At 37.7% G+C, this 26,850-nt stretch overlaps 1 protein-coding gene across 4 annotated transcripts in view; it reads left to right on the forward strand.

Annotated features, from left to right (window-relative positions):
- The window catches only part of galnt1 (UDP-N-acetyl-alpha-D-galactosamine:polypeptide N-acetylgalactosaminyltransferase 1), a 111,770-nt gene that overhangs the window by 65,593 nt on the left and 19,327 nt on the right, over positions 1-26,850 (forward strand). For all 4 annotated transcript variants that reach the window (XM_073872146.1, XM_073872148.1, XM_073872145.1 and 1 more), the window contains 2 exons: positions 12,430-12,596; positions 23,033-23,240. In XM_073872146.1, coding sequence (XP_073728247.1) covers positions 12,430-12,596; positions 23,033-23,240 — 375 coding nt within the window. The remainder of the gene's footprint in view (positions 1-12,429; positions 12,597-23,032; positions 23,241-26,850) is intronic.

Here is a 26,850-nt window from a genome sequence, read left to right on the forward strand (position 1 = left end):
ATGAATGTGCAGATGCAGCAACGCTATAATGTTGTCATGGCAACATGGATCAGCATCTCTAGAGAATTTTTTAGCACCTTGTTGAATCAAAGCCACAGAAGATTGTAGGTCTTGAGACAGCAAAAGTGCCTTTCACCTTTTATTAGAAATGTGTTGCTAATAAAACGACTGCTGCATATTAGTGTGTTTTAGAAAAGAAGCAAGTACCGCTATTTTGTGATATGCATGTTTGCGTGTGCCGAGTGGTGCATAAATATGTTATTTAATTTAAAAATTAATGACTTTTATTGAATGATAACACTAGCAAATAGTCTAGCTCCAAAAATCTCTGGCTGTTGTCCTTGAGTGTTAAGATGGGATGCGATTAATTAATTTAAAATTTGAGAAATTAATCATTTGTTTGGTTGGAGGATCCAATTGTGATTTTACAGTATCTTAGCAACACATCCCATTAAACTTTCCCTTGCATCAGCAGATAAACCTTTTCTCTGTGTTTTCAGAGCTTTAGCTCTTTTCATCTCACACACACACACACACACACACACACACACGCACGCGCACACACACACACACACACACACACACACACACACACACACACACACACACACACAACACACTTGTAGCTTCTGAGTGCTATGTGTGGCTTGTACTAAATTACTGTTTTGCTCTTCTGAATAGAGTAAAATGGAATATATTATTCTGTTTCCATAAATTACATATCAAAGTGGGACGTGCAAGAGCCATGAAGTTGAGAGAGAGAGTTATTTGATATCAAAGAAGCAAGATATCTCAAGTCTCTACTGACGGATAAGATTGGGGGACGAGGGGAATAACTAGGTGAAAAAATGAAAAGTGAAGATGAAAGCAATAGAAAATGCATCTGTCAAAGATAACTGTGTGTGTGTGAGAGAGCGAATATTGTTTATGTATTTCTTTCTGGTTATGATTTTAAAGAGTGGCTTGTTTTTCCATTTATTCCCCTGTGTGTAACTGTCTGTCATGTAGATGAGTCTCAGTATGGGACAAAACCGTAAGCAGGACTGATTTCAGCCAATAGAAAAGAAATGGGGAGTGAATGAGGTTTACGGTTTTCTCTTGTGTCAATTAAACTCTGGCATTCATCCTGGAGGTCATTTACATATTTTTAAGTGTTTAATTTACTGAAGAAAAATAGCTTATCCAATCCACTGATTTTTCTCCGTTAGAGACACAGTGGAGAATCGTGCTGAAAACCTTGGCTAACATTTAAAGTGGATGTCAGGGAATAATTCAAAATGGTACAGAAAGGCAAAAATATGCCTTTTATAAAAAGATTATGGGGCGGTTTCCCGGACAGGGACTAGACTAGTCCTATAGACCCCTTCAAGGTTTGTAAACATTGAATGACTATCGGGTGCGCACGCAGCACGGGGTCAAACTGTTCATATGATTTAGGCTTTCTAGTTAAATCTAACAGGGCTGAAAAACGATGACTTACCTGAAATGAAGTTAGCACTACAAACACAAGCCTCTTTGATATTTGCATTGTTCCAGTCTGCACGTTAATTGCTTGCAGCCGCAGATGTTGTATTTTTTTCTGTATTTTGAGATTTTGCATGAATCGCGAAAACTTAACGGAAGACCTGGTGCGATTTTCACGGCCCACGACGTAAGTAGGCATTTTTGATGATACCGAATAATACGCAACTCAATCTGCTGTAATGGCTTTTCTGACCCCGACATGCGCAGTGGGAACCGCCTGTGACTTGAATCGTGAAGGGGTCTATACTAAAATAAATGTAAGAAACTGAAAACAACTTGCACTGACATATCTTAAAGGTGCAGTGTGTAAATTTTAGCGGCATCTAGTGGGGGTTGCAAATTGCAACCAAAGGCTCAGTCCACTTCTCAGCTCTCGCTTTTGAAACACATAGAGAAACTACGGTAGCCACCCCCGGACAAACATGTCATTGCTGGAGACAACTTAGTAAAAAAGTTTGTCCGTTAAGAGCTTCTGTTAAAACATGGTGGCACAAAACGGCGACTTCCATGTAAGGGGACCCTCGGTGTATGTAGATAAAATGTCTCATTCTAAGGTAATAAACACATAATGGTTAATTATGAAAGGTCTTTATACCCCCCTGATAATATAGTTTTGTATATTATTTAGCATTTCTGTCAAGAGATCCTACGCATTACGCCTTTAAAATACACTGCCCTTTGTTTTGCCTCAAAATGCACACAAGTAATATTTTTAGTAAGACATGTTTGTTAAAACTAGTTATATTTCTAGGTCTAGTCCTGGCTTAAGCTAATCCCTTTCCGGAAAACCACCCCTAGATGTTTAACAGTTGTGATTAATTATATGACTGTTCCACATGTTGTTTGTCACTGTAGTTATTAAATTATTATGAAATATTTCAGTGAAAAGTTAACCTATTTTGATTTTTCTAACTGGTTTCTATGCACATTTTAATTAGTTTGATTTGGTAATCAAAGTTTTTTTGGCTGATATTTATATATATATATATATATAATTAACAAGTAATGCACAACCATTTAAACATATGGCTAAAACTGTAAACTTACATCCAGCAAAGATTTACACCACACACACACTGTGTGTTTTATAGTTATGAGCGGCACACAGCTGGAAACAATTCTGACCTTTTCTCCTTTAGTGCATTCCTGCTGTCGGGGAGGGTCGAGTTTTGACTGTGTATGTGTGTTTGCTGAAAGCTGTACTGTGATAACGCAATATTTCCTCTGCTGTGTTTATCTCTCTGATTTCGAAAGTAGTTTTATTAGCGTAGCTTTATTGGCAAGTTGCATTATTGATTCAGGCAAATGCCAAAAAAGCATTACACTGCCAAAATGTCAATAACGTTATGCATATATACATATTACGCTTTAACAACTATTGGAAAGCATTTAGAAGGAGTAGAATTTTAAATTATATATGCCGTTTAAATTATTTTTGCCAGGACTTCACAAATTGTACTGTAATTGTACTGTAACAGGTTGCTATTTGTGTGATTTCAGCTAGACGTTTTGTTCTTGATTAGTGTAGTATTGGCACGAAGGCTAGTTCTGTTTCCACTTTGTTTCGCTATAAAGATCACAGGGCCCAGGACCCTTTTTATGGGTGGACCCCCTTTCCCAGCCCATAACCGCAGACCTGGTGTCAGCTTGTGTGACTTTGTACGGTCATGACTTTATTTAGTCTATGGCGAAGCAATGATCTTGGGTATCCTAGGAATTTAGTTGTTGTCTCTATCTGATGTTTCTTTAACACGTAAATGCATTGTTTTAAATTTTGCTTCACAAGTGTATTCTGTTCTGCAGTGTTGGGGGTAACGCATTACAAGTAGCTTGAGTTACGTAATAATATTACTTTTCTGAAGTAACGAGTAAAGTAACGCATTACTTTTTAAATGTACACATTAATATTTGAGTTACTTTTTCAAAAAAGTAACTAAAGTTACTTTTTTAGTTTAATTAATTTGATTAAAAATATGTACTGAATTAAACTTAACGTATGCACTCTCTGTGCCTGTGTGGAAACAGTTTGAGTCAGAAACTGAGATGGCAGGCCAGAGCTAAACATTTTTGTGATGAAATATGCAATTTCTGAATGCAGAACTTTTCAGTCATAAAAACACCTGCAAGGCCTGATAGAGATCAAGCTTTAACCAAGAAAAAGTAACGCAAAAGTAACTAAAAGTAACGTAAGCATTACTTTCCATGAAAAGTAACTAAGTAATGCAATTAGTTACTTTTTTTGGGAGTAACTTAATATTGTAATGCATTACTTTTAAAAGTAACTTTCCCCAACACTGCTGTTCTGTGTGATTTTTGGTTTTGGTTTAGTTCTGGGAGGCAGTGATCAGATCTGTGCGCGCTTATTGAGATTATGACAGAGAACATACATACTTTAGTATGTAAACACACACGCAGCAACCAATTATATCTGTATAGTCTGATGTCCCTCCTTCTTTGCAACCGACACTTTGCCATAAATGTACACTGAGGTTAGACGCAAGCTTTCCGACCAGCTCGTATGTTGTGCAGCTGTATTTTTCAAACAGGAAGAAAAACTCTTTCTTTGAATTTTATTTACATCATACGCTGTTTTAATAAAGGTGTTTGTGACATCTTATCGTACTTTCCGGACTATAAGCCGTGCCGGAGTATAAGCCGCATCATTCAAAAATGTGTCATTAAGACGAAATAACATATATAAGTCACAGTGGACTATACATCGCGTTTATTTAGAAAATTATTTCACAAAATCCAAGCCGAAGAAGAGACATTTAATCTGGAAAGGCTAAATAATAGCAGACAGAACAGCAGGCTGAATAGATGTCTGTACGTTAAAATAATAGTATCAGTTATTTAAATGATAAACCATAGCATACAGAACTTACCTGGAAGGTTGAGTAGGCTAAATTAACCGAACAAGCCAACTAGCGTGAAGTTCGCATACTCGTCATTCCACATCACTGAATCCATTGAATTACAAAAAAACATAAGCAGCATATGGCGAACTCTCACGGCTGTAGACGGTAATGTTGTCTCTTGCCTCATAAATGTCTAAATTAATTCATACTGACTTACAAGGCGCACCTGACTATAAGACGCAGAACCAGCCAAGTTATGAAAAAAGACAAATACGCGGCTTATAGACAGACAAATACGGTACATGAGCCTTTTTTATAAAAAAAAAATACTTTTTATTAGGGCTGCACGATTTGGGTAATTTTTCCCATTGCGGTTATTGATGCTAATATTGCGATGTGCGATTACTAAATGGTATCATGAGTCAACTTGATGGGTTTTAAGGAAAATCCACACACAGTTTAGCTAAAATGTGTATTTGTAAAACTAGAAATGTTTTCGTATTGTCACGTGATGTAGCAACTGCTCAGTGTCAGTACTCCTAAATCCAATTTTTTTAGCTACCAGATCACTGTCAACCTCCTCTGCATCTATCTTCGCTCTGGTATAAGTGACGACGCACACCACACACGTGCATGCCACACGTTCACTGCCTTTTTTGTTCGTTTTTCTTTCTTTTTTTAAACAGCATGGAAAATCATCAAACTGTTATCAGAGTTTGTGTTAACAAGTCCACACATTTATTTATTTAATATAATTGCAACATTTTGCTGTCATATAATCGCACAGGCTGACATCACGATTGCGATGCGATTAATTGTGCAGCACTACTTTTTATATGTATCCTATGCCGACATTTATCATAAAATAACTGAGATATTAATTCTGGTCAGTATCGCCCAGCCCTAACACAGCACAAAAAATTTATGTAAAATTGCATAGTAGTTATTTAATAAATTGGCTGTTCTGTTAATAACCGAATAACTAAATCTTTATATTTTCCTGCACTGTATCTGTCTCCTCTCTGTTTCTTTTTCTCTATGCCTCGCTGTTTCTCTTTCTTTGTGCTAAAGTTAAGCAGGATTTGGCCTGAGGATTTTGATCAAATTTCCAGTCTAATGTGTGTGTGCGTCTGTGATGGCAGTGTGTAACAGACCTGCAGCTGTTTTTGTCTCCCTTTGATTGCACCAAATATATTCCATTATTCCTAGGGCTTGATAAATGTGTGTGTGTCTCTGTGTTTGGAGGTCTCTGAGGGTGAGCAGTGTGTATAAGTGTTTCATCTTTGATTCTTTGCATCTTTTGATCAGGATCAGCTACTCTTTTCTGAGTTATTTTAGCCTGATTTAGTTTTCACTCATTCTCTGAAATTATACGTGCTGCTTCTCATCGCACTCACAGCTGGATCGTGTTGTGTGTACTGATCTTATTGAGGGGAATACTGTACATGATCTCTGTGTTATACAGAATTGTAAAGCCAGTAAAATTGCATAAAAGAGTAGTTCATCTAAAATATAACTATTCTCTCATAATGTACTTCCCTTCATGCCATCCCCTTATTCATGGCAGCGATCAATCTCATTGGTCCTTTCTTGTCTTGTGATATAACACACATTGACAACGTTAAAAGCAATTAGATTCAACATTATTGACGTGTCGTGTTGCCATGCTTATGCCATTATAATGTTCGCTAAATAAGCTCTAAATATTGTTTAGTATTGTATAGTTTTCACTTGTTCAGAAGACCCCTATTATGTGGAGTCATACTTTAATGATGAATGTATGTGCTTTTTTGAGGAAAAATTACTGCATTTTGATATAATTCCTATTCCTAATTTGCGGTTGTCAAAAGTGGGAACATTAAACGGCATTACGAAACTAAACATAGACACTTTGAAGAAACTTACAATCAGCAGTACGAGCCGAGGTAAGGGTGTGATAAATAAATGAACTAAAATCCCAGTATGCATGACCCACACGGGTCCTCACTCACTCGCCACCCAACAACGATCCTGAGAGTGTTCACTGAAAATACAGTGGATTTTAGGAAAGCATAACAAGCCCTTTACAGATGGGGAAATAGTGCATGGATGCTGCATCAGGGAGCTACACTGCGACCAAAATGGTCGCATATGCGACCTTTTGAACTGCCGTTGCGACCCTAATTTTTAATGGGTCGCAAATGTGCTACCTAATGTTTTAGACAAATATTCTATGATTTACTATGAGCATTTATTTATTATTATATATCATATATAAAGAGAAATTTGGATTTTAAGAATACGTTGTATAACGTGCTCTGAGCCATCAACACGTTGGCTTCACTTTGCATGAAAGCACGTCGTGTCTCTCCCTATCAGTGTGCGTTTGCGTGCTCAGCTGTTTCTCAATGAATTGGGTGCGACGCAAGCGCAGTGTCTTCCTATGGCAAGCCGTTTTAACTTTTATTCGTTGTGTTCTTGATATCAACAATTCAATTTTCACTAGTTAAAATTTTGATTCTTGACATCAGAAATTACATTTCTACTAGTAACAATGGCAATTCTTGTTATCAACAATTACATTTCCACTAGTAACAATGTTAATTCTTCATATCAACAATTTAATTCTTCATATCAACAATTCAATTCTTCATATCAACAATTCAATTCTTGATATATGTAATTGTATTTTCACAAGTGAAATATCACCATAGGCTGCCATTCAAATTCAATTCTTGATATCAATAATTACATTTCCACTAGTAACAATGTTAATTGTTGATATCAACAATTCAATTCTTGATATCAAGAATGAAATTATTGATATCAACAATCGAGTTCTTGATATCAAGAATTCAATTGTTACTAGTTAAAATGTTAATTCTTGATATCAATAATTTGATTGTCACTAGTAACAATGTTAATTTCTGTTATCTGAAATTGTATTTCTGATATCAATATCATTTCAGATATCTAAAATGGCTTTCTTACTAGTAACAATCCCATTCATGATATCAGAAATTTAAATTGTCACTAGTGACAATCGAATTATTGATATCAAGAATTAAAATTTTAACTAGTAACAATTGAATTCTTGATATCAAGAACTCGATTGTTGATATCAAGAATTGAATTGTTGATATCAAGAATTGAATTGTTGATATCAAGAATTAACATTGTTACTAGTGGAAATGTAATTCTTGATATCAAGAATTCAATTCATGATATCAACAATTCAATTCTTGATATCAACAATTCAATTCTTGATATCAAGAATTTAATTGTTGATATCAAGAATTAACATTGTTACTAGTGAAAATGTAATTCTTGATATCAACAATTGAATTTGAATGGCAACCTATGGTGACATTTCACTAGTAAAAATACAATTACAGATATCAATAACTTAATTGTTGATATCAAGAATTGAATTGTTGATATCAAGAATTAAATTGTTGATATCAAGAATTGAATTGTTGATATCAAGAATTGAATTGTTGATATCAAGAATTAAATTGCTGATATCAAGAATTAACATTGTTACTAGTGGGAATGTAATTGTTGATATCAAGAATTAAATTGCTGATATCAAGAATTAACATTGTTACTAGTGGGAATGTAATTGTTGATATCAAGAATTGCCATTGTTACTAGTAGAAATGTAATATCTGATATCAAGAATTACAATTTTAACTAGTGAAAATTGAATTGTTGATATCACAAATTCATATCCTACGAATGAATAAAAGTTAAAACGGCTTGCCATAGTCTTCCATGTTTCTGAACTTGAGCAGAGGTTTTTCTTCATTGAGGACGCGGGACCCGTATGGTTCCGGGTTTATATTTTAAATGGTCTGTCGGGTCCGGTTAGGTCCTAGTTTAATTACTTTGGGTCCCAAGTCTGATTAATATTGTGTTTATAACCCGAGTCAATCGGAAAACGGCCATGAGCGCTACCGCGCTAAAGCTCGAGTGCAGTTTAGCGTGCCTTCGGTTTCTATGGCGATGGTTCCGGTTACGACCACGCGCTGCGTTTTCTTTCTCACATGTTTTTAATGATCTTATTATTAATAAACCATATATTTTCTAAAACCATATCCATATTAAGTTTGCACAGACATTGTAGCAAAAAAGCAGTGCTAATGTCAAGCCCATTGCACTAAACGAGCAAAGCATTGTAAAGTCTGTCACCGGGACAGCAAGTAGTGAAATAATAAGTGGATTAAGCTTTTTAAATCGGCAAGAGAGAAATAGAAAGATACAGCAGAAGTAGTAAAAGTGCCTATTTAATAGAAATTATTACCATTATAACATCAGTCATAACATCAGTCACATTTATAATCTATAGACCTGCACTGTCTATTAATATACTATACATAGTATTGTATTATATTGAGTTTGATAAAAGGGGTCTAATTGCTTCATATATCAGTGCAAAAACAGTAAGTGTTTTCGTGGTGCTTTGACAAACAGTGTCAGCTTTGTTAATGGCAAAGAAAGTTTGGAATGGATAGATTAATGAAATATAATGTGAAATGAATATTAATTTTCAATAAATCAAAGTATTGTGTTGTGTCACATTATTAGTTCTTCGTCACATGTGTAGTAGACCATTATTTGTCAGTGGGTAATGATTGCCCTTTTTACCGGTTACCACCACCAAGTAAATTTCAGATCTGTGGGAAACACTGACTGCAACGTTTAAGAAAACAATGCGGCATGTGGTTTAAAAGATGGCAAGTAAAATAAAAAGCATATCTGTATGCAATACAGTTTCATAATTGTTCATTATTATCCAGAGCGCCTTAATATAACTTGAAAAAAATATGTGCGACCAAATCATATTTTGCGCTAGTAACTGAAAAAGTTGGTAGCGCAAGTGCCACCAGTGGAAAAGGTTAGTGTAGTTCCCTGTGCATGTGAAACATTTTTAAATGGAAAAGAAAGACATGAACTGAGTGAAAAATATTTAAAGTGTTTGCTGGAAAGGCCAAAGCCATTTTTCCCATTAATGTTCTCCGTTAGATTAATGTATTCAAGTTAAAGGATTAGTCCATTTAAAAAAAAAATCCAGATAATTTACTCACCACCATGTCATTCAAAATGCTGATGTCTTTCTTTGTTCAGTCGAGAAGAAATTATGTTTTATGAGGAAAACATTCCAGGATTTTTATCATTTTAATGGACTTTAATGGACCCCAACACTTAACAGTTTTAATGCAGTTTAAAATTGCATTTTCAAAGGACAATACGTCAAGAGGTCATGGAGGACGAATGCGAAACTACACCCCAGTGTTTACAAGTGTGGAGAAAGACAACAACGTGAGAACGGTCCTATGTCGAATGACACTAATCTTTTAATTTAAATGTTTATTGTTTCAAATGGTCCACAAATGTGCGTTTCATATATGTAACACTTGACCTTTCCCCGGCATTACGCAATTACGTGAGGCTGGCACATCACAGGACTGGAGATCGATGAGAAGTTGTGGTTTAAAAGTGCATATTTTTTATTTTTCTTGTCAAAAATGACAATTATTTCGCTTGATAAGACCCTTATGCCTCGTATGGGATCATTTAGGGTCTCCAACCTTTTTATGAGCAAGGGCTACCACAATGGATAAAACAATCTGGAGGGCTACTTTTTGATGTAGTCTACTTAAAACGTTTTTGTTTTACTTGTTTATTTTATTTTATTTGACCTGTTTATATGTTTTAGTATTGTTTAAAATTGTAACAATCGTAAACCAAGCCAAGCTAATATAAAAAAATATGTAATTAATAAATATTACAGTTGAGACTATTAATAGAATGTGCTTTGGCGGGCACCTCACAGACTCTGTGCGGGCTACCTGGTGCCCGTGGGCACCACGTTGGTGACCCCTGATTTAGAGTCATTTGAAACTGCGTTTAAACTGTAATTTTAAATTGCATTAAAATTGTTACGTGTTCATTGGTGTCCATTAAAGTCCATTAAAATGAGAAAAATCCTGGAATGTTTTTCTCAAAAAACATAATTTCTTCTCGACTGAACAAAGAACATAAACATTTTGGATGACATGGTGGTGAGTAAATTATCTGTTTGTTTGTTTTTTAAGAAAATTGATTAATCCTTTAACATAAATGTAATGAGATTTTTTTTTAACTAGGAAGTTTATGCTTCCATCTTTAAGTTACTCAGTTCAGCCTGTTTTATTTCATTTTTCATTTGAGCTTATTTACATTTTTATGAACTTAAAGGAACAGTACAAATTAAGAGAGAAAATACATATGAAGAGAAATTATGATAACATTACATTTTGTTCAATAAAAACAAATATTTACACTAATTTCTTTAGTCTGGCGAAAGCCGTCAATTTATGTTTTTACGTGCAGTACATACTTGTCCGGACCTCGGCTGGTAAGGAGGGTTCATTTAAGCTATTTTATTTGAAGACCCCTGGTGTAGCCTGTATATAGCCATAGGCTTCAGTCACACTACAGCAAAAAATTATGATTGGTTACTCACTAGTTGGTTGCAGGTAATACAGATTCTGGCGAGCCTTTAATCGCATCATGAGGCATTAACATTTTACCAGAACAACGCGAAATGTTATACCAAAATTAAATTACATCCATGTATCTGCTATAGGTTCATTCAATAAACTCTTAAGAGTGCACCAGAACATCAGCTAGTACTAAAAGCTAAGGACTTAAACTTTCTTTGAGGTCTTCAAAAAGAAATTGTAGCATAGGAGAGCAAGAGAGCGAGCAAGGGAGAAATCTGTGTTCTATTTTAATCAGCCAGGTTGCAGGCCTGACCAATGAGATGCCTTGCCTGCAAATTAAACTGTTGTCTGGGGTCCTGAGAGTTGACATCAGGTTAATGACTTTAAAAAGGGCAGCCTGTGTGTGTGTGTCAGTGTTTGTTTCCAGAGACTCGGCTTGATGAGTTTTAGAAAGATAGGGCCTGAGAGGGTCTGTGTTACCACATTGATGAGACATGGTGGGCTACAACCCTTCACCTTAATGTAATTAATGTGCACGCGTGTGTGTGTTCGTGCACTTGGTGTATGAGCTATAGTGTGGTTGTATGTTGTCTGTGAGGTTAAGATCTTTGTGGCTTTTGCATAATGCAGAGTGTTTACTGAATCTGAAAATACTGTATGACAGTACGTTTATTGTTTTTACATTAAATGCAAATGCATGTGTTGTTGTTTACCCTAGAATATGTTTTTGTGTTTATGCATGTGTTTGCTGTTTTGTCATTGTGGGCCAGCTGTGCCAGGGCAAACAGGAACTGAGGCAGGAAGTGGAAACTTGTGTCTCACTTTAGCTCTCCTGATACAACAAACACTGGCTTTCCTGTTCCTACCCCAGCACAGGCTGGCACAGTAACCTCCAGTTGCATAATCGACAAATGATCAGATCTTTCACAAGACCTTAAGCCACTCTCAATAACTGATTAGATAATAAATTATCACGAAATCTGTGCTTGCAAACACAGTACACGTAACGTGTCATTCACGGGATGTGTGTGAACGCAAGTACAGATTCCGCACAATCCATTTGCAGTGTAAATGACCCCAGGTCAAACAATACAATACAAATCACGGACTCATGTTCCATGTTTTTTCAGTATTCTGTGTGTGAAATGGGCTTCTAAGTGCTCTCTAGGTGAATATTGTCTCATTCACACAATAATTAGTCGTTATACACTTTGAAGTGAGGTGTGATCAGACCTGCTATCGTTTATTCAGTCTTCGTATAATCATTTGCTTGAGTGTTTTCTGTTTTTAGAGCATCTCACACAAGATAAGATGCTGTCAGTCTCTCCATCAGCTCTACACTTACCAATAAGTGCCAATCTCATCTCAGACAGTGATGAGCTTAAGACACAATTTGGCTTTTCAGTGTGTGTAAGCTCTGAAAATAAGAGTTACTTTCATGTCTTGTGGCCTTTATCAGTTGAGTTCAGAGCAATGGAACAAGTGATTTGAATGTCTTATTGAAAGCTTTGCGGTTCTTGGTTTAGATTGGGTCGTTTGATTGCTTGTCCATTCTGATTGTCTCTGTGTGTGTTTTGCAGGTGTAAAACAAAGGTGTATCCGGACGGCCTTCCCCGCACCAGCGTGGTGATCGTGTTTCATAATGAAGCGTGGACCACTCTTCTCCGAACGGTCCACAGTGTCATTGAAAGGTCACCAAGACACCTGCTGGAGGAAATCGTGCTGGTGGATGACGCTAGCGAGAGAGGTGAGTGTGTGTTAGTTAAAGCCATTTTTACAATTACTGATGATTTTTACAGACCCAAAAAGTTTAAAATGTCATAAGGGTGTAAATATCTTTCTCTTTTCCTTTATTCTTAATCTCTATCTGTACATTGTTAAAGGGATAGTTCACCCAAAAATGAAAATAATGTCATTAATGACTCACCCTCATGTCGTTCCAAACTCGTAAGACCTCCGTTCATCTTCAGAACACAGTTTAAGATGTTTTATATTTAGTCCTTGCTGACCCTTCATTGAAAATCTATGTACAATATACTGTCCATGTCCAGAAAGGTAATAAAAACATCATCAAAGTAGTCCATGTGACATCAGTGGGTCAGTTAGAATGTGTTGAAGCATTGAAAATGCATTTTGGTCCAAAAATAACAGAAATTACAACTTTATTCAGCGTTGAATAAAGTCACGTGACTGCAGTTGACGCAGCTGACGTGTTATCTGGTGCGCCCTTGCTGTTTTTTATTTTATTTTTTTGTGCGCCCGGGGTTCGTTTACAGTCTGAGGGAGACGCACGCTGGAAGTTTGAAAAAAACTTTGCAAACATGTCTGAGGATAACACGTCATCCGCGTCACTGCAGTCATGTGACTTTAGTCTCTCTCATGCGCTTCACAACAGACGCGGAGGAGAAGATAATGCTGAATAAAGTCGTAATTTTTGTGTTATTTTTGGACCAAAATGTATTTTCCCCACTGATGTCACATGGACTACTAGGGGTGTCACGATTCTCCAAATCCTAGATTCGATTACATTTTCGATTCTGATGTCACGATTCAATTCGATTCTCGATTTTTAAATGATTTTTTTTAAGACAAAAAGTATATGCCTTTATTATTATTATTATTTTTATAGTTTCACATTAACATGCACATTGCGTGCTTTTCCTCGCATGGGGTTTTGTGGGCTTTACTTTACGCGAGAGAGCTTGTAGAGAGAGAATTCCTTCTTGCACGCAGATAGACTTAATGCGGCCGTCTTGGACTCCTATTATCTGAACTAAAACCGGTGCGTCATAAGAAGCTGCGCTTCTCTCTGTCTCACGTGCATGCGCATCTCGCATCTGTCCAAAGTCTAAACATAAACTAAAATAATAATCCTTATGTATTTGTTCAGTTTTATGTGTTTCATGCGAGCTGAGGCAAACTATACCTTTTGTTTAAAATATAACCCGCTGCATCTTGGCGGCTCTCTTGCGCACGTGCAGAGAGCTGCGCCCTGTCCGAAGGCAGATCACTAGGTAGTAATCCTGTTTATGATATGCATTTCAAGGATTTGTAGCAATACATCCCTCGTGTTTAAAATATAAATCCCGTTCCGCTGGACGGATGTTTTTAAAGGCACTTCTGAGAGTTTATTTTCCCCCGCTTGGCAAGCCGACCGGACGTGACATGGGGGCGTGGCAGCATCGACGTTCCAATTTTTTAATTCGAAGTTCGAGGTTGTGACTTAATTTCGATCGATTTCGATTTAAAACTGAAATCGTGACACTTTTCTGGACATGGAACGTACCGGGTCAACAAGCTCTGTGACTGAATATAAAACATCTTAAACTGTGTTGCGAAGATGAACGGAGGTCTTACGAGTTTGGAACGACATGAGGGTTAGTCATTAAAGATATTATTTTCATTTTTGGGTGAACTATACCTTTAAAGACATAAAACCCTTGGCTATGTATATTGTGTTAGACTTGATTAGACTATTTCCAGTGCACTTATGTATTGATGTTCTTGTGTTGCTATAATTGCTTCTATTGTTTACCTCATTTGTAAGTCGCTTTGGACAAAAGTGTCTGCTAAATGTAAATAAAGACTCTTCGTTCACATACATAAAAGGACAAACATACTGGGAACACACATACTGATGAAAATGACTTTGAATGAACAAAAAGTTGCTTTTGATGCAAAAGCATAAATATAAATAATGAATGAAATGAGTTTTTAATTTTTTTGCAGAGGAAATGTATGTGTTGCAGTGGTTCAATGGGTAGAGTTTTGCATTAGCAACACAAAGATTGTGGGTTTGATTCCAGGGACCACGCATCTATACATGTATACATAGAATGCACTGTAAGCCGCTTTAAATAAGAGGCTGTTTACACTTGGCATTAACATGTGTTTTCGTCGATCGGATCACAAGTGGACGACGTTAATGCCAGGTGTAAACCGTGTTCAAAACGTTTTGAGCTCGTCCACTTTCGACCACTTTCAACCACATCCAGAGGTGGTCGAAACCACTTTCGATCGGATCGCTTTGGAGTTGCGGAACGCACATGTGGTTGAATGCGTTCGAACAGCCACACGCGACCGCCTTCTCTCCGCCCATTTATCTAATCTTAGGTATTAAACTCAAGTTTTACGTCTTTTTTGATTTCTGGCGTGAAAATTCGGTGAACAGCGCTATTTTTAGCCTTTCATTGATAAAACTAAGCGGCTGATCTCCGTAGTTTCGTTTTGAAAGTGTGTGAAAGTTGCGCGATCCTATTTCATCAATTGCGCTGAAAATTCAAAGAAAGCTCTTACATACTCATGTACAAAACACTGTGCAGCATGTTTACTTGCTAAACAAGCAGTGCACTCCGACATATTATTAGTTTGCGTCCATATAAACTCATAATTACTCCCGCTCGGGTTTGAATGACAGCAGAGAGACTCGCCCACCGTCTCACAGACCACCCCCTCATAGTATTCAGCACAGAAGCGGTCGAAAGTGGACAAAAGAGACGGATTTAAATACCAGGTGTAAAGGTAATGTGTCTCTCTCGTCCACTTGTGATCCGATCGATGAAAACACATCTTAATACCAAGTGTAAACAGCCCCTTAAAGCATCTGTGAAATGCATAAATGTAAATGTATCTGGAGCTAATTGTTGAAAAATCCCACACACTTAATTACATATCTCTGTGTATTTATTCAAGTTAGGACGGGGACATTGTACTGCATTGCTATGAAGATAATGACATGGTTTGCTTTCCTCCATCTAAAAATGCTGTCATGTTAGCTCCATTTCAGTGTATAGTATATGTGTGGTGTAAAAGGAAAAAGAACACATGTGGAGGAAAAAGATGGCCGGTGACCTTGTTGATTTGTAACGTCAAGGCTGAAATTTGATTTACACCCTGAAACACAAGTGTTTTTGTTGAGACACATTGAGAGAGAGAGAGAGAAAGAGAGAGATGCACATGTTATCATGTGTCTGATTGTGTGTGTGTCTGGGTTTGTCTGGTGTCTTTGTCTTCATAACCTGTAATTTGGTTAGATTATGGGATTAGTGGATTAGTAGGTATAATGAATAGATACCTGGAATTACACTGTCACAATCTCCCATTCACACACATTTGCACTTCAGATGCAGTAATGTTAGTACTTGCTCTTAATAACCTGAGGGTTTGGAGTTGGCAGTGCTGTAGAAATGTGCAGAAATGCATCTGGTGGACCTCTGGTCGGCGGTGGTCTTGATAGCAGCTGCTTTTCAGTACCCTTGACCCTTGTAAACATCACCTCTGTGTGACTCGGGCATCGCATCATCTGCTGAGTGCCCTGTATGTGAGGCCCGGGTGACCCGGCTTGGAGCGTAGTGCTACTGCGTATACATTCCCTCATAAACTAAGACAGTAGCTCAATTGCTCAAATCACTGTGACATTGTTGCATACGAAAAACGTGTATGTGTCACGTTTCTAATAGGATGGGGGATTGAGAATTCTTGCAAGCCAATTTCGAACCCGTCCACATTAGCACCATAGCTCAGTTTGTCGGAGCATGTGTGCCCAGTGACAATAGGAATGACTTACGTAAGGTTTGTTGTAGTCGAAAACATAACACAGACTTTTTGTTTATTGTATCGGTGTGAATTTTTCAGTAAGAACCAGTCATTCACACGAGTAAAAATGCTACCCTTACTGTTTTAAGAGCATTATTTATCTGAAGGGCACGCTTCAAAAACCCTTTTGTCTCTTTGTCCTTCATGTTTCAACTCTATCGATTTCTCCTCTCGGTTTTTATCTCTCTCTTTAGAGTTATTGTCTGTATTGGAGGGTAAATAGTGAATGTAACAGCAAGCTATCTTTTCCTCATTAGTGGTTTTACGAGTGTCGCTTTGTACTTTTTCGAGCCTGTATGTTAGTCAAAATGTGTGGTTTAGACTCTTGAGCTTCACAGGACACACTACCTCAGATGTTAAGCAGCTCGAGTTATTTTGATACACAAACTTGTATCACATACGCACACAAAATAAAGCAATAAGCCCCAAGAAGCAGTGGGTTACCAGTGCATTTTATAACAGCTAAGGAGCGTTGTTAGGCACGACGTGAAGCGGAGTGCCTAAAACCCCCTTAGCTGTTATAAAATGCATTGTAACCCCACTGCTTCGCGGGGTTTATTGCATTTATGCATGCTTATCTCTTTCCCCGTCAGCGGTTTTTTAAGTTGCCACCCAGTTTTAGTTTAATGCCTTACAGAAAAATTATCTTATTTATATAAACATAAAATATCAAATGAAAGAACAGATCATCCGCTTTCCAACAACAGCAACAAAAAAACGTTTCATCCTACCTTCATTTGTTTTCTTATCAGTTATCACCTCTCAAATTTTCAGCTAAAAGCGGAGATAATTTCATTTTTGTGAAGAACTTTTGTAAGAGATCAGATTCAGAGCCATCAAAACTTACACGTCACGCTAAATCCACCACAACGCTGTTGTGTCGAGTGAATGCGTCAGTGTTTAAGTTGGGTAAGATTGCCATCTAGTGGATAATAGCGTAAATATCAATTTAAGACAAAAACAACTCAGAGAATTCTCTTTATTGACGAAATGACTCAACAATATTTATTGTCATTTATCTGGATATCGTCATAATTGTGCAAATGTAGAAAAATTTAAAAATGATTAAAGACTGTGGTGTTTATTTTCATAAATCAGTACGCAGCAACAGTGGCGCAGTGATACTTGTAATGCGGTCTGAACCGTGGGTTTACCGTGGTATTTTATCATGGCTTAGAACGCATTTCAACCAATCAGAATGAAGAACCAGAACGAGACGTTTTATGACATGCTTTAAAATGCTTAAGATTAGAAAAAGACTTTTTTGCTAAAAAGTAGAATAACTTACAGTACATGTTCGTATTTATGTTTGTTAAGACTGCTCGATTTTGGGCAAAATCCTAATAAAGTTATTTTGGTTTAAAAAAAATTATGATTGTGTAACACGATTACTCCGTGACTTTGGAAAACATGCATCTATTTAAGTAAGTGTTGCAATCGGCTACATGTGTCTCATAGCAGTGGTGCCTTCGAGTTTATGAGGATTTTGCTCTCTTGGATGGAAATGCTGCTTTATTCGCAAATGTCTAATGCAAATTCCAATTATTTGTATAAGTTTGGTACATAGTTATGTGTCTGTTGTCATGTTTATTTACAAGATGGGCATTACAGGTATGTTGTAGAAAAAACGTGATAATATTTAGTGCTTTTGTTTGCACACAGACGACATTATATCTGGCATTTAACCAAAAAACCCAGGATGATGGAACCAGAAGTGCTAAAATGCTAACTCGCTTTAGGGTTTCGCCTATAAAAATACGTCACCCTTGCAGAACTCTGTTGGGTTTGTTGAAAGATTGTAAAGTTACAGAGTGTTAAAAATTGCTTTGAAATGTCATTGAAGCCAGTGGCACGCACATGCACTCCTGCCTAACTGCTGCAACATTTTGACAGATGCAAAAAAGATGCATTGATGTCTTCCCTCTCTCTCCCCATCATGCACACACTCACATGCACTAGTTGGTTCAGTAATAGATTGACTCCATAGGTCACGTACCGCATAAGAATAGCTGCCAGCCCCCTGCTTCTTCCCTCCTCATCTGTGCTAATCTGTCGCTCCTGTAGAGAGATAAAGACCCAAATTCTTCCTCTCATCTAGCTGCTCTGCAATTTTGTCCTCTAATGATGTCCTCTCTCTCTCTCTCTCTCACTCACCCACCCTCCTTATTTTCACATAATCGACTCGAGGGATATGCCATGATGTTGCTTTACATGCGTGTGGATTTAGACACTTCTATACACTTTACAGTTGAGTGCAGCACACATTTGACAGTTTTTAATGCAATTAAAAGAAATGCCTTTCACAAAACTTCAATTTCATTGAAATAATGTGACATATGTCTGTGTGAAAGAGAAAGTTAAGTGGGCAATCATGTAAGATGGGACTTAAATAAAGTGGAGCCTAAAGCTATTCATGTATTCTGACATGCAGTCTTCCTCATGATAAACAAAGTGTCAAAAAAGCAGTTGGACGTATGACAGACATATGCTATTGCACTTTGCCAGGGTTCGTTTCAAAAAGTTTTTTTTCAAACATGAAAGATTCGTATGTAACAATCTTGCTTTATTTCTTTTATGGGCGATTTCAATGCAGGAAGTACAGTTGAAGTCCTTATATGGGCACTTTGACTGGAATAGCACACAGACATGCCAACCAAGAGCTGACAGGAAATCAACGTAACCAAAGAAGTTTGTTGTTGTTTGTGAGGAAAAATAAAGCTTGTTCAGCTTCCCAAAGAACACAATGGTTATAGTTTGTTTATCCTGGTTAGCAGCGAAGGTGTGGGGGGTGTTTGTTTAACGCTGGATTGTGTTGAAATGGGGCGGTCCCAACCAGGTTAGAAGTAGGGTTGTAACTGTATGAGTTTTTCACAGTATAATAATCATCATTGAAAATTTCACGGTATAGACAAATTTAATTATAGTTTAATTAGACGCACGTATGTTGTAGCAGTTGCGCGTCTGAACTTCCATTCTCTGTTTGTTTAATGGTCTGACTAGTGGATAAACTGAACTCTGGAACAAATACCTCATAGAAATTAAAAAATGGATTTCCTTGAGACGACTGCAGAGTAGGGGTGGGCGATAAACCGGTAGATTTGATAAACCGGTAGAAATTTGTCAAACGGTAGAGTTTTTGGCTTATCTTTTCTATGGAGGATACGCGGCCATGTCACGTTGCTGTGCGCGTGTTGACGAAAACGTAACATTTGTACACATATTTAAGCACCACAGTTTTAAAACAAATGATTAATACACAAACAACAGTGCTGAACATGAAGATTTAGGTCTTAAGAGAAAGTAAACCGTTGAAAAAGCAAATGCACGTGGAACCGTAGGTTCACACTAGCTGCGTTTGAGGCGTCAAATTTGCATTTACCGTGTCTAGTTTGCTGCTTAAACATCTTGAGTTTACTCGCTCCATTCGCCCGTGAAATTCTAATCATCGAGACATTGACGTGGAAATCCGCGTCATGGGAGGGGCTTCTGCGACTCTGCTCATTTCCTGTAATCACGTCACTACCAGAGCAAGCTCCTGATTTGTGAATGCGGCAAAGTTTGAACGCACAGTTCAAATTTTTCAACTCGCGTGTTTGCCGCGGCAACACTCAATTCGCACCATGAGGTGGAAACGCCTCTACTGTGCGCGCCTAACGCCTCATTCGCACCGCGAGACCTCCAGACGCGCGTTAACGCGCTTTACATTGACTTAACATTGAAATCACAATTGATTAACATTGATGCCTCTAGCGCGGCTGCATTGCAGTATATTGGGTCCGGAGTGACTGGTCTTGGGGAAATTACCTAATTTTACTCCTGTCTGTCACTCATGTTAATCAAACAGCATTGAGAGAAAATCTCTCACTGCTCTTGACTAAATCGCTTTTCTGCTTTAAATAAGATATAAATATATATACATTATTTATTATCCTTATTTCATCATTGGCTATTTATCTTTAGTTAGCTTCAGTTTTGTTTGTTTTTGTCTTCTTTTTTATGCTTGTATAAGTTTGTGAGAATTATGAAAATTCTATGGCATTAAACATTTGAATAACATAAAACCTTATTAAAAGAAAAATCTACCGTGATACATCGTTATAAAATCTATCCTATCAGGATATAAGATTTTGGTCATATCGCCCACCCCTACTGCAGAGGGCTTTTTATAGTATGAGTATGAGTCTACCTTTTAAAACAAATAAATAAAGATAAAATAAAGCTTCACATCTCCCATTTTAAGAAAATAAGGAATAACTCTTTAGATTATAGACAAGAATAAACCAAACTGTTCTTCCTCCTAAACAGCATAGATGGGAGAGAAAAATGTGCAGGGCCATTTTCGGATAACCAAAGTACACTAGTCAACATTCGAAGTGGATCAAAACCATTTAAAAAAGTTTACATAAAACCAATTCCTAATACCCATTCTTGTCTTAGGACAACTTTGATAAACTTTTTTGATCCACTTCAAATGTTGACTAGTATATTTCCATACTGCAGAATTTAACTTCTTTTCGGCAAAGGATAAAGATAAGAATTTGTAGCCTTTGGTTCTGACATATTTTCTCAGCTGTACATGATGTGGAGTCTAAACACTCACATGGAAAATGCATATTCATAGCAGCGCAGGTGAGATCTGCTTTCATTTCCCCCCAAAATGGATAAGCAAATGTTCACGGTATGATAATCGTGCATGTTAAAGAGTAACTAAACCCTAAACCAACTTTTTTTAGTTAATGATCTGTAAAAATGATGCTTTATTAGTGCTGTTCATTGATTTTAGTAAGTTTTTTGACATTTGGATATAAAGTGTTTCAATACTACAATATATTGTGTAAAAACGTCTGAGTGCTGCCCTCTTCAGGTTGAATGGTGGCTACTGCAGTTGAATTCTCCTATTGGATGTTGGGTCCAAAAAATAACTTGTGACGTAAGCAAATTGAAGCTCACCACGCCCTTGTTACGATCTCACCACACACATGGTACAAGCTTAGTTCGTCCCCTCTATCTCCGTTGGGATCTGCCCACTTTTCTTGCATTTTTCAAATATTGCCAGTGGGTGGAGTCACGCTCTGACCAGGGGTTTAGTTACGCTTTAATATCACAGTAAACCGACATACCGGTATACCGTTAAAACCCTATTTATAAGTCACAGGCAGTAAGGAAAACGGCATCAAATGTCTGTGTTTTGTTGGCAATTGGTGCGTAAGTGCATATAATGTAGACGACACGAACATGAAGTGAATCATGTTATCCAGAGATAGTGGGATAATGTTTTGTGTATAGTATAGGTAGCTATAGTTCACATAAAAATGCCTTTAAAAGACTTGAAATATTGCATGCTAGTCTGATCCACAGCTTTGTGGCATTTTTAGGATTTTTTATAGTCAATACGGTATGATTTGTCATCTAACCTGACGTGGATTTTAAACAATTTGTGTTTTTTGAATTAAAGATTGTACTGCATTTTATGGCTTTTGTCTTCCTGCAGTTTAGAAAAAAATCACATTTGAGATTACCAGGCAGCGACATGAGACAGAAAATGAAAGTTCAATTGTTTTTTCTCTCACTGCTGATAACAACACTCAGTCTGTCTGCTTTATCTTTCAGTTTCTGGTGTGTTTTTTAAGGGGATGGGGTCATTGGCACGTGAAACCCCTGCTGCTTTTGTACTTCACAGTGTTCTGTTCCACATATCTCACCTCAAATAAGGCATGAGAGCGAGAGAGCAGATGAAACTGCTGTGAAAGTGTATTGCACAGACATGTCCCTTCTGTTTAACCTTTTAAATCCCTGTGATTTCCTCTTGTGTGTGCTTTTGGCATGTAATGATTCTTCTGACAGTTTGGGGTTATCATTTGTTTGGATTTACTTGACTACACTATTCAGCTGATAGATGCACTGATGAAAAATTATGTTGATTTTTCACAGGTTTCCTTTTGCTTTTAGTTTGGTTTTATTCACGGTTATAGTATGACCTCTACACCGTGTGTCTGAAAACCCTGGGTTTGAATAGTCCTGTCAGACATTTTAATGGCTCTTGAAAATAGCTTTTTGATAAGAACAAGAAGAATTGGTTTCACTTAGCTGAAACTGAAAGTAAAACGGTTTGATGGATTCTGCAGCTGAGGATGTTGATCCTCTTATAGCATCGGCTCTACAGGAGCTGAGAGCTCTCAAAAACAGCGCTGGAGTCATTGGCAACATGAACTCATCCACCCACAGCAGATACTTATGCAGAGGTATACTTGATCAGTCATTGAAGTGGTTGAAAATGGTTGAACGTGTACATCACCAATACGCCTGTTCAGTAGCTCCATTTTTGTCTGGGGATTGTCGCCATGTTGATGTCCTCTGTGGTATATAAAAACATTTATGAGGTAGCATTTATGATTCAACTAAATATGAATATGATTTTATCTATACTAGATGTTTTTATCAGTATGTGTGTTGAAATCGAACCCATGCCTTACTGTGCTGCTTACGCAATGACCTACCAACAGTGCTGCACAAATAAAACACTTCTCGTTTTTGTGTTACCTTACCAACATATAATTTAAATAATTTGCTCCCTCTGTGTTTATTAAGACTTCCTGAAAAGGCAGCTGGAACAGTATGTGCGGCAGTTGGAGGTGCCCGTCAGGGTGGTACGGATGGAGCAGCGCTCTGGTCTGATTCGTGCTCGATTAAGGGGTGCGTCCATCTCAACGGGTCAGGTGATCACCTTTCTGGATGCCCATTGCGAGTGCACCACCGGCTGGCTGGAGCCACTGCTCGCTCGCATCAAACTTGACAAGTAAGCACTACAGCTCCCGATGGATATGCTCCAAGCTCAGCGATATTTACTTATTTGAACATTTACGGTACATTCACACGGGCGTAAGCATTAACACTTCTCATTTACTTTTAATGGGTGCGTTGTCGAACTGGATTGTGGATCCGTTAACGTCGCGTCACTCCCGTTGCTCGAGGCAGAAGTTGAACATTTCTCAACTTTTCAAGCGCCAACATGTGCGTCAGTCAATCAGATCGCCTTATGCAAATAACCTAGTGCGAGCCAGCCAGTTACATTTATGCAAGACCAGAGCATGTGTTGCGGCCACTGTGATTGGCAAGCCTTTCGTCAAGCGTTAACGCTTTCGTCCCGTGTAAATGTACTGTAACTTCTGATAAATCTCTTAAGACACATGGAGATTTTTTTGCAACAAATAACATCTTGTCTCTGAATGGATGTGTGAACACATACCAGATGTGATGTTCTTCAGCCTGGAATAAATGCCTTTAGTTACAGCAGGCACAGATATATATCAGTCACTTAGATCTGTGACGGTATTAAAGGTTTGCACTGTGTGTTGGATATTTGTTAGTATTTAGGGGCGTTATGCAGCTATTATAAGCACACCCTGCGCTATAATCATTTTATTGCAGCGTAAAAAAACAGATGTTGTTGACCTCGTAAAACAACACCTTTAAAACTAAGGGTTTTTAAACCACAGCAGTGTATTAAAGCAGAAAAGTTTTTCTATTTCCTTTTTTTTTGTTTATAGATGACACCGTTGTCAAATCAATCCCCATTCACACAGATCCACGAAAATTACAAAATATTATGCATGCAAAGCCAGTAGTAACGTCACGGTTTTAACAAATTCACATTTAGTCGTTTACACAGACACGATAACGATATTGTTAACACGGACACAGTAGCGGTATTGTTTGCGCTGGCTTGGTATCAATGTTGTTTTCCGTGGTCACGATAACGGTATTGTTTGCTCGGGTGCGGTAAAGGTGATGTTTACGCGGACACGATAATGGTATTGTTTTCAAAAGCTTGCACTTTAAAATCCAGTTTGCATTTAAAGGAACACGCCCACATTTTGGGAATTTAGCTTATTCACCGTATCCCCCAGAGTTAGATAAGTCCATACATACCTCTCTCATCTCCGTGCGTGCTGTAACTCTGTCTGACGCAGCCCCCGCTAGCTTAGCTTAGCACAAAGACTGGAAATGCATGGCTCCAGCTAGTATACTGCTCCCAATAAGTGACAAAATAACGCGATCATTTTCCTATTTATGTGTTGTGATTTGTATAGTCAAACCGTGTACAAATAACAAGGTGATATGAGACACAGCGATCTTTTAACAGTATACATACTGAGAACTATATTCTCTGAAGACGAAGCACTGCCGCATGGGCGGAGTGATTTGCACAACTCTGACCGAACTCTCTGCTCCTCACCAGGGGCTTCTCGTGTGCTGCGAGCAGATCACTCCGCCCATGCGGCAGTGCTTCGTCTTCAGAGAATATAGTTCTCAGTATGTATACTGTTAAAAGATCGCTGTGTCTCATATCACCTTGTTATTTGTACACGGTTTGACTATACAAATCACAACACACAAATAGGAAAATGATCGCGTTATTTTGTCACTTATTGGGAGCAGTATACTAGCTGGAGCCATGCATTTCCAGTCTTTGTGCTAAGCTAAGCTAGCGGGGGCTGCGTCAGACAGAGTTACAGCACGCACGGAGATGAGAGAGGTATGTATGGACTTATCTAACTCTGGGGGATACGGTGAATAAGCTAAATTCCCAAAATGTGGGCGTGTTCCTTTAAAGGTGCATTGTGTAACTTAGAAGGATATCTTGACATAAATGCAATGTAATATATTATATTATCAGTGGTGTATAAAGGCCTCACATAATAAACTGTATTGCTTTTATTAGCTTAGAATGAGCCGTTTTTATCTACATACACGTTTTATCTACATCATCTTACATGGAAGTTGCCGTCATGTTTCTACAGTAGCCCTAAATGGACAAACTGTTCAATAGGAAGCGTTTTGTCTTTACGTTGTTTCAGACGACAACATGTTTGTCCTGTGGCAGCTACCGTAGCTTCTCATTGCGTTTCGAAATTGAGGCTGGTTGCAATTTGCAATCTCACCGTTAGATGCCGCTAAAACACATTACACCTTTATCCTTCAAAGCGCCATTGTCATGTAAATTTATGGCCAAAATGAAAAAAAAAGTTGAAAGTTTTTCATAGAAAACGTTATTGTGTTAATTGTCCTTAAAGGATTAGTCAATTTTCTTTAAAAAAATCCAGATAATTTACTCACCAGCATGTCATCCAAAATGTTGATGTCTTTCTTTGTACAGTCGAGAATGTTTTTTGAGGAAAAGTAATTTTAATCAACTTTAATGGACCCCAACACTTAAACAATTGTCATTTTTGACAATAAAAATAAAAAATATGCACTTTTAAACCACAACCTCTCCTCCTCCTCCGGCTGCGTGACGAGCCAGCGCGACCTCACGTAATTGCGTAATGACGTGGAAAGGTAACATGTTACATATATGAAACGCACATTTGCGGACCATTTTAAACAATAAACTGACACAAAGACATTCATTAGTATCATTCAACATACAACAACGTCGGAACGGTCCTCTTTCTCCACACTTTCTTCACATACGTCATCCGTGACCTCTTGACATGATGACGTATTACATGAGGTCGCGCTGGTGTGTCACATGACCGGAGGAAGATGAGAAGTTGTGGTTTAAAAGTGCGTTTTTTTTTTTCATAAGACCCTTATGCCTCGTTTGGAATCGTTTAGAGATCTTTGAAACTGCAATTTTAAACTGCATTAAAACTGTTAAGTATTGAGGTCCATTAAAGTCCATTAAAATGAGAAAAATCCTGAAATGTTTTCCTCAAAAAACATAATTTCTTCTTGACTTAACAAAGAAAGACGTCAACATTTTGGATGACATGCTGGTGAGTAAATTATCTGGATTTTTTTTTTAAGAAAATTGAATAATCCTTTAAGTAACAACGTCTCTTGTCTGCCTGTATCAGCAGTAGGTTAAAAAACGTGTGTTTGCCTTACAGCGAATCATGTGAACCTTTTTTTTGTGAAACTTGTCACCCAAAACCACTATTCATAAGCAAAGCCTAAAACTTTTATATTGTGTCCCTCCACTTGTCATATTATCCCTGTTTAAATTTCTTTAACATGTTTATCTTAGATTGAGCTTCAGTGGTTAGAACATTGCATTCCACTAGTAGACTGAAATCTCACACATATATGCGGTCAGAAACGTGACAGCGTTACACCAAGCACGCATGCATGCCTTTCATTTCATTTGTGCAATTGTGGTCGAGCTTAAAAACGAACCAGTCGTTTTCACGCACACTCTCTTGTCCGCCGTTTGCCAGAGAAATCAATAGCTCTTAGAGCCTTGTTTCCTCACAATGCTTTATTGCATTTTTGTAGTTCGCTTTCACCTCAGGCTGCATTTCCACATGAATGAGAGAACTTGTGAGGTATAGCAACACGAACACACTGTTATCTGCTTTTTATTCTTTGTGTATCTGAGGGTTTTTACTCTACACAAATGTGAA

This window comes from Misgurnus anguillicaudatus, chromosome 10 (assembly GCF_027580225.2).
Source record: "Misgurnus anguillicaudatus chromosome 10, ASM2758022v2, whole genome shotgun sequence".
In the NCBI taxonomy this organism is placed as follows: Eukaryota; Metazoa; Chordata; class Actinopteri; order Cypriniformes; family Cobitidae; genus Misgurnus; species Misgurnus anguillicaudatus.